Here is a 16,403-nt window from a genome sequence, read left to right as displayed (position 1 = left end):
CCAGTTGGATCTGAACTCAAAGGCAAAACTGGAGTATCATAATATGAGGAAATGCACTCATTACTGATGGCTTGATACAAATTTTAGCTTTGGTGGCAGAATTGTCAAGACCAGTATTTAAACCAGCATGCATATGCGCATATATATATAAAAAACACATATATATATAACATATATATTATATATATGTTATATATATATGTGTTTTATATATATATATATACCTATATATGTATATATGTATTGTGTGTGTGTGTGTGTGTATATTTAGGAAACGAGGACCCATTATATTTTTTTAAGAAAAAGACCATAGTCAGTTATTTCCATTATGTTAGTAATTGCATTTTGAGTTTGAGTTTGCATATTTCCATGGGTATTTATGGTGGTTATAGCATTGTTGGAGGGAAATGCTTGATTTATAGAAAATGAATATATGATGCTGGGCTTATCATATGGATAAATAAATGCAACAGGAAAGACTTGGAGCATCCTGAAAGGCAGTCTATCTTCTAAACATCTTTTCCAGTCGGTTTGACAGTAACTGAAATTCCCATCTTAACATTATCCTCTGGAGTAAGGCATTATTTCCAGGGGATCTCCCTTCAATAAAGCAGTTACCTGAGCAAACCGACACTTGAGTTCGTGACTCCATAAGATGACATTAACATGATTGCTTTATTGAATTAGCTGAAAACAGAACATATAGGACGGAGAAATTTTGAAGTATGTGGAAACACAGGAAAGTCTGAAACATTGATCCATGCTAGGAAAGAGAAAAGAATGAGGGAAGTTGAAGTTGGGTTCTGAGTATTCAGGATTCAGCATGAAGTCACTGGTTGCTGCCTCTGGGAGAAGTAGAGTAGGAGAGGGTATAAGAAGGACGCTGACACCAGGCTTTCCTGTTGTACTTATTCATAGAGCCAGGTGCTTGAGTACTGGTGGTGTTGTGGGGGGATTGTCCATTGATCCTCCTTGACGTTTGCCGTAAGAGAGGCCTTATTTATGGGCTACTGGCTTTCTCTCATTTGTTATGTGTTTTTTTTTCTTCTCATGCAGTGATCAGAATATAATGTCCATTCGAAAGTTCTGACAATATTTAATTTTGAAAGAATATTAAAATCATACCTTTCTCCTTTGAAATAGGATTTGATCGATACTTTAGAAGCCGAACTCTTGCCAATAATCGAAGAAATGTGTGGTTTGCAGAATTTTGGGAGGAGAATTTTGGCTGTAAGTTAGGATCACATGGGAAAAGGAACAGTCATATAAGGAAATGCACAGGTAACCACTCAAATGTTTCCTGTGGTGCATTTGTTTCATTTTCACTTGTTTTCATTACTTGATAAATTACGTTTTACTATATGGATAATGATGAGTGTATTTTCTATTTTTTTGTTTCTTTTTGTTATAGTGTCTCAGGGCTGAGCATGCACTGATCATTCAACAAACTTAAATTTGTTTATTGGTTCTTTCAATTGATCAGCAAGTGTTTATTGAACATATACCATGCGTACAGTACTGGGGTATCTGGGAAACATTTATTGTCTACTTTGGAAAATGTACTTTATTAGGTTTGATGGAATACAGACAAATAAGACATGGTATTGCTCTCCAGGGGTTCAAAATGTAATATATATCATAGTAAGTTGCTATAAGACAGTATTTTTCAACTATTTTAATCCCTGTCCCCTATAATACTATTATTTTCTTAAATCCTGCACAGCAGCTATCCTGGAACATGTATGATTTTTTTGATGCTTTACTTTCCATAGCTTGTGCTTAAAAATAATAATGATATTGAATATGCATTTTTGAATATATGATTAAAACTATATTTATTTTCAGATGATTGTGCACATAGAAAAAAAAGCATAATTTTTTTTTTTTTTTTTGAGACAGAGTTTTGCTCTTTCGCCCAGGGTGGAGTGCAGTGGCACAATCTTGGCTCATTGCAACCTCTGTCTTTTGGTTTCAAGCGATTCTTCTGCCTCAGCCTCCTGAGTAGCTGGGACTACACGTGCGTGCCACAACACCTGGCTAATTTTTGTATTTTTAGTAGAGACGGGGTTTCACCATGTTGGCCAGGCTGGTCTCAAACTCCTGACCTCGTGATCCACCCACCTTGGCCTCCCAAAATGCTGGGATTACAGGCGTGAGCCACCATGCCTGGCCCAAAACCACATAATTTTAAAAGTTACTTAGAACTGAGTAGTAAATTTAGCAAGGTTACAGATATGAGGTCAATATAAACATTCATTTTTAATATACATATTAGAAACTAACACATAGAAAATGAAATTTAAAGAATACTGCTGATAGTAGGATCAAAAACATACAACATAAGGGTCAATTTTACAAAAATGCACGAATCCTTTACACTGAAAACTACACAACTTGAATGTGTGTTTTAGAAATGATTCATTCCTTCTTCTACCCCGCCACCCCCAGACTTTGATATGTCCTCCTTTCCCTCCTCCTCACTTTCTTTGGAAATAGCTGTTCAAATAAAAGATGTAATATACTAAAAGCTAGCACAGACGTATAAACAGAGACAGAACAAGGAGATGGAAATGGGTGCCACGCTGTGGAAGAATCTGATTTCAGGCTTCTATGTGCCAGGCACTTTTCCAGGAGCTGGGTTGAGTGAAGAAAGGCAATATTCATGCTGATGGGGCTTACATTTGAGTGTGGGGAGATGGACACTCCATAATAAACGTAAATGAACGGATGTGTTCAGATGCTGAGATGTGCTTAGAAGAAATACAACAGATTAACTGTGAAAGACTAACCTGGGTATTAGGAGGAGGAAGGTAATTAGACTTAGTGGTCTGAGTATGCCTCGCCAGAGGAGGTGACATTTGAGATAAGACCTGAGTGACAAGAAGTGGTCAGTTGTGTAAAGATATGACAGGAGTGCATGACAAGCTCTAGCGCCAGAGTAAGGCTCTTTTGTTCAAAATACAGGAAAAAAAAATAGTTCAGGGAGTTTGGAGCAAGAGTGAATATCGCGAGAGGAAGCGTGATGACAGCTGAGGCTTTGATGATAGTCTGGAGCCAGATCATGCACGGTCTTGAAGTTCTTTCCAGAAGTTCCAGAGTTGAGGAATTTGGGCTTTATTCTACCAGTAGGACACAATGTCTTGAGGCTCTTCATCTTAGAGAATTGCTCAGACACTCGGTTCAAGAAGATTTGCTTGGCAAAAGTGTGAGGAGGATTGGGGTTCAGGGGAGAAAATGGAGGCAGGTCAATGAGGACTCATCCAGTATCCTGGGGACAGGCCGTCATGGTCTAAGAAGAGCTAACTAGGGGCCGGGCACGGTGGTGCACACCTGTAATCCTGGCACTTTGGGAGGCCGAGGTGGGCGTATTGCCTGAGCTCAGGAGTTTGAGACCAGCCTGGGCAACACGGTGAAAAATCCATCTCTACTAAAAATACAAAAATTAGCCCGGCATGGTGGCGGGCACCTATAGTCCCAGCTACTTGGGAGGCTGAGGCAGGAGAATTGCTTGAACCCGGGAGGTGGAGGTTGCAGTGAGCCAAGATTGCGCCACTGCACTCCAGCCTGGGCGACAGAGTGAGACTCCATCTCAAAAAAAAAAAAAAAAAAAAAAAAAAAAGCTAGCTAGGGATGTAACACACAGGACAGACGCTCTGGTAGGTAGTGTTATATTTATCTAACGCTATGTAGTGTTATATTTATGTAACAACCAGCTGAGTGGTTGATGCTGGGGCGAAGATCGTTAAATCATGGAAGATGCTGATGTTAAACCTCTATCAGGGAGGTCTAGGAAAATGGTGATGTAATTAATTAACAGGAAAAATAAAATAAATAGAATGGTTAGGTGTTTGGGAATAAACTTGAAGTTTGTTCTGAGATAGCCCCATGAAACTGGCCAGCAGGTGGCAGCATAAGGTCTGGGACCCCATAGACAGTTCACTAAAATTTGAGATTAGAGAGTCTTGGAGATTTTGAAGTTAAAGACAAAAGCAGAGATGCAATTGCCATGGGAGACTGAGGAAAGATGAGGAGTGATGACTGAGAATTCAAGGGCAGGAACCAGGAAAGGACACTGAGAATGCTGGGCTTGGGGGAAGGAGGTGAACCAGGAGTCAAGGTTGTCTCAGTCTCCAGGAGAAAGACAGGTGTGTGAGGTTTCAGTGCGGCAGGGACCTGCAGCTGAGAGATAAGGGTGTGCCTGGGTAACCAAATTAGAGGGGTTGAGAGAGAACAGAATAGAAGTGGAGGAAGGGATGCTGTTTCAAGAAGTTTTGAGAGAAAGAAAGTAGATATGGTGGGAGAGCTTGAGAAAGAATTGGAGATTTCTTTAGGATAGGGCACATTTAAGCATGTTTTCAAAAAAAAAAAAGAGAAGGGATAACTAGTGAAAGAGAATAAATGCAGAGTAGGATCTTGATGGAAATTTTAAGGAGAGGCATTAAAGACCAATGTTACCTTTAAATCATGTGATTTGGTTGGGGGGAAAATAGATACACACAAACATATATGTAATCAGAGAGGAAAGTTCTATGATTAAATGCTAAATTTGGATATAGATAATTAGGGAAGTTCAGAAAATGTATGTAAGTTCATACTGTAAAATCCAAAGCTCTGTGGATGAAATGAGTGTTTGATGACAAGAAGGATTTGGGAAAGACATCCAAGATGAGAAGAAATGGGGAGTCAGCAGGACAAAGGCATGGAGTAGGGCGTGATGTGTAGGTGCGTGAACAGCGGTAAAAAGGTCCAGGTCTTTGGAGAGGAGGATACATGAATGGAAAATACAAAGTGGCAGTTTATAGAAGGGTTTGGAAGGAGAGTTTAGACACTTACATGCTTTCCACTGAGATATATTTTACACTATGCTTAACTTTGAGTTCTGAATGTTATTGTTTGATTCTCTTTAAATTCATTTCCTGTTATTTAGACTGCGTTAGTGAAAATACCCCAGTTAATGAAATGGATAGACTCATACACACACACACACACAGACACACACACACACACACACTCTTAACCACATAACTTTTTAATAGGCTATTTTCAGAATAACCAGTTTCTCCAAACTCATATTTTCTTTTTTTTTTTTTAAGCTCGTAAGTGGGAGTTGAACAATGAGAACATATGGACACAGGGAGGGGAACATCACACAGTGGGGCCTGTCAGGGAGTTGAGGGCAAAAGGAGAGAGAGAATTAGGCCAAATACCTAATGCATGCAGGGCTTAAAACCTAGATGATGGGTTGATGGGCGCAGCAAACCACCATGGCACATGTATACCTATGTAACAAACCTGCACGTTCTGCACATGCATCCCAGAGCTTAAAGTACAATAAAAAAAAATCATATTTTCTAAGTTCAGTCGAGGTATGTAGCTGTTCCTTTAGCATCTGTAGATAGTGTATGACTAGACTTTTATTTCAGGCACAAATACTGAACTGGTTTGTGGCCGAATCCAGATTCTGTGGCATGTCTGCCTCCAAATCCTTTGATTTATTTGGGTGTTGCTAAAATTATAACAATTTGTCTAATTAGAACTATTTCTAGTGCAATGAAAATGGTGTTTACTCCAAGTGCTAGGGCAAATGCACCCCTAGGGAACTGGGTCAGTAAACAGATTTTCATGCAAATTCCATTGTGGGTGATACCAAAATAACTTGTCTCTGGGTAGGAAACAACACTAATTTAATTTTTTAAAAAAGCAACATATGACAGTTTTCAGATGATGAGAGAAGATATTTGTCCCCCAAATTACCATTTTACCCAGTTTTCATTTCTGTTTTAGGGGAGAAGGGGAGATGATCTGGCATGTTAGTGGTCAAATGTACTTGAAAGGAAAAATTTATAGGATATTCACGAGTAGAGGTGTCCAGCGTTTGCAAAGTGTTTTAAAATGTGGCCTTAAAAAGTTTACATTTTAACTACCTGCAATGGGTCAAAAAGTTAAGGCACTCTGAAAGTGAGATATCCATGAGGCCCTTTTTGTGCATTCAGAATATCATTGGTAGGTTAGGTTATACGTGTTGAGTAACATTTTACATTAGGCGACGGTAATCTGTGAATGTAATTATTTGCTTCCGTTGGGGGCAATATTGGCAATGTATTTACATGGATGAGAGAGTGCTTCCTAGCAGGGAGGGGCTTCTGTCTTACCAATTTTCCAGAGCTAGAACATCTTCAAGCAGTGAGGAGCATTTCTTCCTGAAATTTACTCAGTAGAAACAGTTTTCTGAGATAATTTTCCCCTCTAGAATCTCAGGGAAGCTTTCAAAAAGATGTGATCTTACTGCTAACTTTTGATTTGCTGGCCAAATTCCAAGTGAGGTAATTCCTACCATCCACTTAGCTATTTATGTAGTTATTATTGCTTCCGAGAGCTGCTGAGTTCTGAAAGCTACTACTACTTAATCCTACTTAAAATTCCCTTTGTCTTTCTCAAGAAAAAGGACTCTTTTATACTTGTTATCAGTGGTGATGGGTGTTATTTTATAGACTTTTATCTGACCTCTCCCTCCCTCCCTTCCTCCCTCATTGTACTCTCAGGCTTAATGTCTTTCCACTCTCCAAAACCCAGACACCCACAGACTCTCTTGAGAATTGCATCTTCATCCTCTCCCTGTCTTTACACATTTTACACACTTATTTCCCCACTCAGGCCTCTGCCACAATTCCTCTCCCTTCATCTTGTTTTTTCTCATTCCTACCTTTTCTCTGATCAGTCCCTTACTTGACCTTGTTTTGTCTAGAAATATTCTCATTGGCAATAGAGAGTCTTTCTTCAGAGGTTTTGCTTTACTTTTTAAATGATTGTCATTTTGATTTCTTGTCTTCTATAGTGAGGACTCGATAGTGAATATTGCAGAGACCTGAGTATGTGGGTTAAGCTGCTAAACAAAAGCCAGCTCCCTCTGGACTCAGGCCGGGTCTTTTCCTTCCTGTCTCCATCACGAATTGTAAATAGCTCCTTATCGAAACAACATCCCTTGACTGACCCAGTAAATACAGTTGATTCCATATCCTATCTTAAAACCTTCCTTTGTTTCATTCATCCATCCATTCATTCATTATTCATTTAGTTGTTTATACATTTTGAATCTCACCATGTGCCAGGCACTGTGCTTCAGATAGAGAGACAAACAACAGACCTCCCTTGCTCTCAAGGAGCTCATAAAGACATATACACTATCATGTGGAATTTGAGGTGTTTTCTTTGCTGGGTTTTAATTCTCAGCCAGGAGGCTGGGGCACTGCTGCTTAGCCTGCATACAGCTGACACTCAGATACTAAATAGTGGTGAGCATATGCTATGCAAAATGGCCTATTGATTCTTATTTATGATGATAGAAATAGCGGTAATGGAAAAAGCAATGCACAAATATGTTTCTTCCCACAAACAAGCAATCCTGTCAGTGAACCAAATAGCAGGCTCAATAATTAGCTCCCTGAAAGACCTGTCAGTTTATTTTCTGGTGCTAGATTAACTATGTAACTTTTCAGGTATAACTACCTCTCAGCAGTCCTCTGTTTGTTTTGTGAAGTTATGAAAGGTATAAGCTCTCCCGTATTCACTTAGGATGCATAGAGACCATATGAAGGAAGTAGGTAGTCATCAAGGGGGATGAATTTACATAATTTGATTTGGTGATTCAGAGTGAAAGATAACCCAGGTAGGTTCCCCTGAATTAAAACGTGTTCTGCCATACCCATTTGTCCCCTTGCCTAGAGTAAAACTCTGTTGGGGAGAATGCCTTTACATTAGCACTACCAGGTAGCCATCCATATGCTCTTGTTCTTTGCAAGTAAAATAGCAGAAATCCAAGGATGACTTATTTATACTGTTTCTGAGATTTCATGTTGAATTTCAATAGATCCATCTGAGATGACAAAACAGGCATTGATTTCAGCCATACTGGATTTCAGAATTTAGAGCTGGGATGTAAAATAAGAATCAATCTCTTGTTTTCTAGTGAAGAAACTAGAACCCAGAGAAGTAAAGTGAATTATTGACAAATCACAGTGTTAATCTCAGAGCTGCAGCCAGGATCCTGGTTTCTTTTATTTGGATTTGTCCTTGACATTTATATCCTCCATTTATTATTTACTTATATTAGACATTTTACCACATAGTTGAAAAATATTTTCCCATTTTGCTCTTTGTGATACTGTATGTGTGGTGCAATACATTTTGGAATAAAGTGAAGCAAAAATAACATATTGGTTATTACCTAATCCTTTATAAAGTAGTAAATATTTTAATATTCTTCACATTGATTTTCAGTTATACATGTAGTTTTTGCTAGTGGGTCTTGAACAGAATAAACCTTTACATCCAGTTCCCTGGCCCCTTGCCTTGTACAAGAGTAGACCTATGACTACATTAAGCAAAAAACAAAATAGGAGAAACTATCAACTAGAAGTTTCTATAACTCTAAGTCCAATGACATTGAATTATAGCAGTTCACGTTGCTAAATTATAGTTAGTTTACTCATTTATTCATTCTCTTAAAGAAAAAAATCTATTTTAAAGCAATATGGGAAGCACTATGTCTAACAGCATTTCTAGAACGTTAGCATGCACACAAATCACTTGAGTACCTTTTTAACATGCAGATTTTGATTTTGTAGCTCTGAATGGAGGTAGGCATTCTGCATTTCTGACCAGTTCCAGGTGACGTGGATCCTGGTGAGCTCTAGGGTATACTTTGAGTAACAGAGAATATTAGAGTTAGTTTATAATGATAACCATAGCACCTGAAGCTAAATTAGCAAAATAAACATTCAACTGTGCTAAAGGTTACTGATAAACTCAAGGTGTCTTACAGAAGATAGTCTAAACAAGACTTTACTTATACATTGTCAATGCAAAAACATGCAATCAGTATCCAGCTTTATATACTTACTTGAGTATATATTCAAATCAGTAAAGTATAATGACAGAGTAATATGTATATGTGTGTGTGCGTGTTTTTCTCATTAGTAAATTTGAAAGTGGGAAGCTTAATTACTAAATTACTAAATTTAAATAAACGTACACAGATGCATCTGTATCTTCAAAGTCTGCAAAGCAGATTGTAAGGTTTTCCATCAGAAACAAAAAATATTCTGAAAACTTAAAAAACTGTACTGTCGATTGTGAATACCCATAGAGTGGAGGAGTTGAAGAGGTCCTTAGAGATTATTTAGCTCAGTTTCCTCACTTTGCAGAAAGGGAAATTGAGGCTCATCTGGTCAAGTTAGTTGTCTAAATCCCTGTAGCTACCTAACGATGATAGGACTAAAGTCTGATTTGATACTTGCTTCTTTCCTTCATCCTTTCCTGCTCTGAAGACCTTTACCAAAGTGGGGCTGAGTTGCAGTGACCCATTCTACTATTTTTCCTGGTATATGGGCCAGTATGTTTTTTTGTTGGGCACCTAAGGTTAAGTATTCCCTCTTTGTGAAGCGCCTGACTTCTAAGAGGGTCAGATTGATACATTTGGTCTGAGAACCTAACATTTTTAGAAGGGAAGCAATTCTAGTTAAAATTTCGAGTATGTAAATGCTCACATTTTTTCAGACAATAATTTAAAACAGAAAAATGCTCATCCTACAGAGAAAAAATAAGTTCAGGAGTCTAGGAAATCCTTTCTGCAAAACCCACAACAGAAGCTGGCATTAGCTTGATTGATTGGAAGATGAATGTATCTGAATAAACACAATCTCTGGAATATTACACTGAAGAACTCAGAAATGGAAAAGAGAATATAGGCAAACAGGTGACAGTTCAGCACTTTTGATCACCAATTATTTGAAAAACTAGGTAAGACTTGGGCCAGAGAGGATGAGAAAGTTTAGAAAAATACAGAAACATTAGGATAAATTGTCTTCCTTTAAATGGCTATTAAACTTCAGTTGAGGGAACCATTCATTAAAACCAAACAAAATTTTAAAAAGGAACAATGTATAGATGATTCAATATCAGGAAAACTTGATTTCTCCTCTTTTCTAAAAATGATACAAAGCAGATAAATACAGGAGACTATATTTCAAAAATAAAATTTATTCTCTATGTTTTATCTTGGGATTCTTTTTAACTCAGAGGATTTCAGAGTCTCATAGATATGATTTGCTGAAATACAAGAGAATTACCATAAACTCTTAGGAACATAGCTAAACAAATAACTAGCTGAACAAAGGATTGGATACAGTAGGGCAAAGGAGACATAAAGTGTGATTAGAGCTTACTAAGGCTAATTGAGAAAACCTACCGAAGAGTCTTGATTATTTTTTGATTACTTATGACATTTGTTAAACTGTATATTGTGCTAAACATCTGCCCTCAAGGAGCTTATATTTTGTGGGGAAGATAATAGTCAGACAATAGTTTGTAAGTTGCTAGTAAGCAGGGTCTGTATCCTCAGGACTTAGCATATGCTTAGCATTATATATCTGTTAAGTTAATTAATTGATCTATAATGTATGGCCAAATAGTCCTCCTGTTCTTCATTATAGTGATGTAGATATGATGCATGGTGCCTAGCTTGGCATGCATTTGATAAATAGTTTAATTGTTGGAATGATATTTTTTAATAAAAGAAAAAGCTCAACATAGTTATAAAAGGGCTTTTACTGTAATTTAAGAAGAAAATGTACTATTCTGATAGTCTGTCTTTAAATTCCTAACTGCGATGCTAATTTAAATGGGAATATGATTCTAGAAACACATATAGGCCTGTGTCCTATAAAATCAGTCAAATTTTAATTGGAATATTTGGTTACCTGAATATTTAACTGGAATATTTGGTTACCTGAATATTTAATTGGTCATTATAAATGCCATGACTCCACAGTGTTTTGTTTTTCTAAAAAAAAAAATTACATTTATACTATTTGAGGGGAAAGCACTTTATTTCCATACTACCTCTAATGAGGTAACAGAATAATGAAAAGACAACTTGGAGTACATAATGGAAAATTTCATTTAAAAAGGTTTCATTTATACAATTTTAAAAATTTAAAAATTATACAAATGTTAAAACTGTATTTATTTATACAGTTTAAGCATTTTCTAAAAAATTATTAGTTTATTAGGGTTTCTTTTTTGTTTGTTTGTTTTTACCCTGCAAGAACATGAGCTTCATGTAGGAAGAGATTTTGTTTCATTCACAGCTGCATCTCGGTGCCTTGGGTGGCATCTGGCACAAATAGGCTTCCTTAAAATATTTGTGGAATAAATGAAAGAATTAAATTCAGCTTATTTTCTGCTCTTTGTCAAGCACTAGCTATTAGATGTCAAGGACATGTTCGTGAGCAAAACGAAAATGGTTCTTGTCCTCATGGGGCTTACAGTCTAATTGGGAAGGTGAATAATTTAGCCCAGTTCCTGCAATGCAATGTGTTATGTTAAGTGAATAGCCAGCATATAGCAGGGAGAACTGATGTAGCCTAAGGGAGAAGATTGGTATCATTGAAGTTGAGACTAAAATATGAGCAGAATTAAGAAAAAGAGGTTATAAGTAGTAGTATTATTTTAACCAGAGGGTGGCACAAAGACCAGTGGACAAGAAAAAGGATGGCAGTTGTAGAGACTAGGAGAGGGGGATAGTAAGAGAGTAAGGATAGAGACCTAGGCAAGGGACAGATCATATAAGACTTTATATGCCTCAAGAGGCAGTTGAAAAATGTTTTGAAAGTCAATGAATGGGCACCAGAAGGTTTTAAGCAGAATAATAGAATCACCATCTTAGAAAGATTATTCTGGCTGTAGTATGGACAATGTATTGGTGAGGCATAACACTGGAGGAAGGGAGACCCATGAGATACTACAGTGATTTTCCAGAAATGACAGCGGCCCAGCCTGTGATGGTTGCACTGTACTAGGAATGGACAGAAGTAGATGGATATAGTAATAAAAAGACATTTTAGGGATATATGTAGGGCTTGGCACTTAACTGGATGTTTAAGGAGAGGACAAATCATGGATAATGCCTTGATTCTTGGAATGGGAAATTTGGTCATTGATTGAAAGAGCATTCCTGATATAATGAATGATTGGGGAAGAGGGGGAAGGAGGATGATGAATTTTGTGGGATATACTGAGTTTAAGGAGCCTGTGAGATATACAGCTGCAGATGTCTGGGAAGTGTTAGTTGGTTATGTGAGTCTGAAGCTAAGAATACAAGGTCTTGCTGAGACAGAGAATTGGGGCCTCACTAGTATATTAATGGGACTTGGTGGGACAGACCCAGAAAGTATGTGGAGTGGAAATTGCAGAGGGCCTGAGATAGAGCCTTGAGGACTCAGAAATGTGTTGAAGGAGAGGACCCTGGCATTCCAGTTTCTCTAGAAATTGTCTTCCCTGTCCATAAGTGGAGCCCCTCTGGCCATATCTCTATTCTACAACCCTGATCCTCTCCCTGGTGTCTCTTCAGCCACAACTGATTGATTTAACACTGAGCTCTTCACCAAAGCTAAATTATCAGAATCCTTCTGAGTAATATCTAAAATGGGAGTGAAAGGAGGAGGATCATTCTCTCTCAGGGGGTGGGCGGCAGTAGTTTGAGGCTGTGAGATATGAGGCTAGAAAGTTTCCACCACAAGGGGGAAGCTGATCTGGAAGAATAATATTGACTTGTGCAACAGAATAAAGGTGACAGATGGAAAGAGTTCTGATGGTGATGAGGACCTTAACCAGGCTCTTCTTGTAGATATGTGAGATAGTTCAAGGTTCTCCTAATTATGTTTTCTCATTTTTAGCTAGCAACCTAGAGTCCAGACTAATACATTATAATAATACTTGCCTCATAGAGCGATTGGGAAGTTAAAGGAAATAATATGCATAAAGATTATTGCCTGCTACTTAGGGAATATAACAGATACTGTTGCTTACTGATTTAACAACTTCCTTTTCTTTGAAGGCAGCACTGTCTAATAGAACTTTCTGAGGTGAAGAAGATTTTTCCATATCTGCATTGTTCAATAGAGCAGCCATTAGTGACATGTGGCTATTGGTCACTTGATGGAATATGGCTAGTGCAAACTGAAAAAATAGAATTTCAAATTGTATTTAACTTTAATTACTTTACACTTAAATGTAAATGTAACTTTGATTTCTTTACATTTAAATGTGGCTAATGACTATCATATTGGACAGCAGAAGTCTAGGGTGATAGACCTATAGAACAACAATTTTTAAAGACATTTGGGTTGGATTTTCTATCATTTGCAGCTGCAAGCATCCTAACTAATACAATGTATTAAAAATAAGTGGAAATGATTTATTTAACATGGCATGAACATCCCTCATTTTAAGATGATATTAAAGAATTAAATTTTTGTTTTTATATAGAAATTCTGAATTAAGTCAGGAGATGAATATTTGCAATACACACAAATTATTTATATTAAACTAATTTCTCACAGGTTTCCTAAATACTGACTTCCTGGTCAGTGAATATAAAATGTGATTTGATTTATTAAAATTAAAGTGATATACAGCTTTTCAACAACTTTTCATTCAGATGTATTTCTACATAAGTTGCAGAATTATAAAACACACACATTAGAGATTGTCCCTAACTTTATCAAAATAATTCTCCTTTGGGTTCCTTTAACAACATGCCCTCTAGTCTACCAAAATATTATTTTACAGATGGTGAGGGTGTGCTACTTGCAACCCAGATAGACAGTAATTCAGCTAAGCATTTTTCTTTGCAGTAAGTGAAAATCTGTTCAAAGTGCTAGAAGGTTTATCAACTGGACCATAAGACCCAAGAGGAACTAAGTGTTTCTGTTATGCTTTCTGTGTCTAATAATTCCCAGCCTTGTTAGTAGACACTCAAACACTGCATCCTAGCTGTGGAATCTTGGGTAGGTAACGTAATCTCTGAGAAAGTTTGATAAATGCTAATTTTCCGTGTTTTTAGATTTTGGTGGTGAGAGTGGTGGTTGCTACCTTTATGCCTGTCTTTCACAAAGGTCACTCAAATTGCTCTGGTTTCTTTTTATGTTACCAAAATGCTCTGTAGCTAAACTATTGAGTTTAAATGTCAAACTTGCATTATGTTTAGAAATGGGTACTTATCTCTTTATGCACCTTTCCCTTATACCCCAATGGTGGGCCGACATAGGATGTGGTAGAGGAGTTAGTATTCTGACAAATAGGTGATGTCATTCCACCCATGTACCACTTTCCATTAAATCTTTGACCCATATATAACCTTTAGCGGCAGGTTTGTTTGCTTACATCACTGTGATCAAATGGTTAGAATTGTAGATTTTCATTTGGGAAAATGATTATTATTTTTTATTAAAGACATTATTGCTGGTTTGAATTATCCTTTTGTTCATGCACAACAAAGCTTTCCCTAGCCCTTCTGTGGGAGGTGGAAAGGTGCTCTTCACCTGCCTCCTACCCAGATCTCTTTTAGAAAGAAAATAGGCAGTGCTAGCTAAGCTGTTGGATGGGAGCAATATTCAGTCCTTTGCCAAGAGAGATCCTAGACTCCAGATATGCCAATTCAGCAAACCACAGAGAGATTATCTAAAACTGAAAAAGGGCTCAGGAATCCATCAGAATATGAGATAATTTAAATAAAATTTAAATCCTACTGGCCAAAAGAGGACATTAGAGAAGGAAGGAAACTTGGAGGTCATCGTGTCCGATATTTTGCTGAGCGTCACCTCTCAGGCTGATGTAAAATGAGGACAGGGAGTACATAGAAACATTTCGGTTTTTCTGATTCAGTAGTACTCTTGAAGGCCTTTATTGGTGGTGCAAAATGAGGCTCTCTCATTGACTCTAAATAGGGTTATTAGCAGCACGCAGAAGGATTTCCACTGTGATCTTTTCTTTGTCCCTAGTCAGAGTGAAGGCATAGGTCTGAAGCAGGCTGATAGCTTTGGAAGTGAAAAGTGCTGGCAGACTGAGGGCACAGAACAGGCTGGCTGCCAGTGTTGGGTTCAGCACCCTGAGGAGTGTCATTTGTCGGATCCACTTTTATGAAACAGAAGCCCTCTTTTGTGTATTTGTACCTGTGAAAGGGAGCAGTGGTATAGCTGATCCAAAGTAGCAGAAGAACAAATAATTCATATTGACCTAGGATGCTCACCTACCCCCTCTTTTGCAGGAGTGTTAGTTTGCATGTCAATACGTGGCCAGCCTCCTTGGATTCTGGCATGATGCTTTCCATAGGGGTTTCATTAATTGGTGCGAAAGTTTATTTCAGTAGAGTCCAGGAAACTGTTAGCTTTTTGTCTCTGCCTAATGACAGAAAATGTCCCCTGTTACTGATTTCTTTGTGGGACCAGTCTGCATCATTCCAGGACTGATACAAAGCCCCGCTTGAGTGTGTGGGATGAACGGCATGACTCACACGTTCCCCTGGAGGACTGCAGGTTTGATTAAATGTTTAAATGACCTTTTAGGACAGATGATTATGAGGATGGGCAAACAATTTGTTCTTTCAATTCTTAATAACTTCAGTGTGTATTTGTAGGGGGAGGTATATGTAGACAGTTTGGAGGACTGTGAACAAGAGATGGGTAATCACTGGAGATGAGGGTGATGATGATGGTAATTGGATATAAATAAGCAGAGAGTAAGATTTGTCAAAAAGGGGCAAACTCATCACTGTTCTCAATATCTCCCTTCTTTCACTTCAAACACAGACACTCACAGCATGTTCTGTTTCTGATAACTTCCTAATCACACAGGAGCTCCAGGATTTCTCAACGACCACAGCCCTGTGGCCAGAAATCTTTTTTCCTTGACTGCTCTCTGGGCAGCTCAGTAGTATCTTTAACATGGCAAATATAAAGATAGTAGATTCACTACAAGGACACCTCGAGAAAAATACTGCCTGCGTTTGTAAACCATACACACTCTTATTATTCAATTTGTCTTTATGGAAACTATCAGTTAGCTACAGGTTTCCTTTCCTATGTCTGATGTATCTATCTCTAGCTGATTCTTTCTCTCTAACTCTAGTTCTTGAAACACTCTCTGCTGGTTTGATTTTCAGGTGCATTCATCCTCTTTTCAGATTCCAGAATGAAAACTTCCTTTTTGAGACACCCAGATAGACTACCTCTTCCTTAGTCCACCTGGCCCTTATCCACGTCCCTTGAATGAGTTTTCTTTGTCTGGACACATTTCTGAAGTAATGCTTCTCTGTACTCCCAAAATGCAGCTCTTCCTTCTTTTGGCCTTTTGCTGTGTTCTGTTACATTATTTCATTGCCACTCAGAATAAGCACTAGACAGACATCTAAGGTTTAACTTTACATTTTATATATTTTATTATATCAAAAACTGGTCACATATAAACTATAGTACTTGGGAATTGAGGGTATTACTTTCTTGAGTATTACTTTCTTGAGAAGATATTCCTCAAAAATATATACATTTTGGATAATGAAATTTTAA

General features: G+C 37.7%; 1 protein-coding gene across 11 annotated transcripts in view; it reads left to right on the top strand.

Annotated features, from left to right (window-relative positions):
• The window catches only part of GRM8 (glutamate metabotropic receptor 8), an 845,179-nt gene that overhangs the window by 373,559 nt on the left and 455,217 nt on the right, over window positions 1-16,403 (top strand). For all 11 annotated transcript variants that reach the window (XM_055283870.2, XM_063642236.1, XM_055283871.2 and 8 more), the window contains one exon: window positions 1,144-1,281. In XM_055283870.2, coding sequence (XP_055139845.1) covers window positions 1,144-1,281 — 138 coding nt within the window. The remainder of the gene's footprint in view (window positions 1-1,143; window positions 1,282-16,403) is intronic.

The sequence above is a fragment of the Symphalangus syndactylus genome, chromosome 6, assembly GCF_028878055.3.
Source record: "Symphalangus syndactylus isolate Jambi chromosome 6, NHGRI_mSymSyn1-v2.1_pri, whole genome shotgun sequence".
NCBI classification, from domain to species: Eukaryota; Metazoa; Chordata; class Mammalia; order Primates; family Hylobatidae; genus Symphalangus; species Symphalangus syndactylus.
Note: the sequence above shows the minus strand (reverse complement) of the source record. Positions and strands in the feature narration are given on the sequence as shown.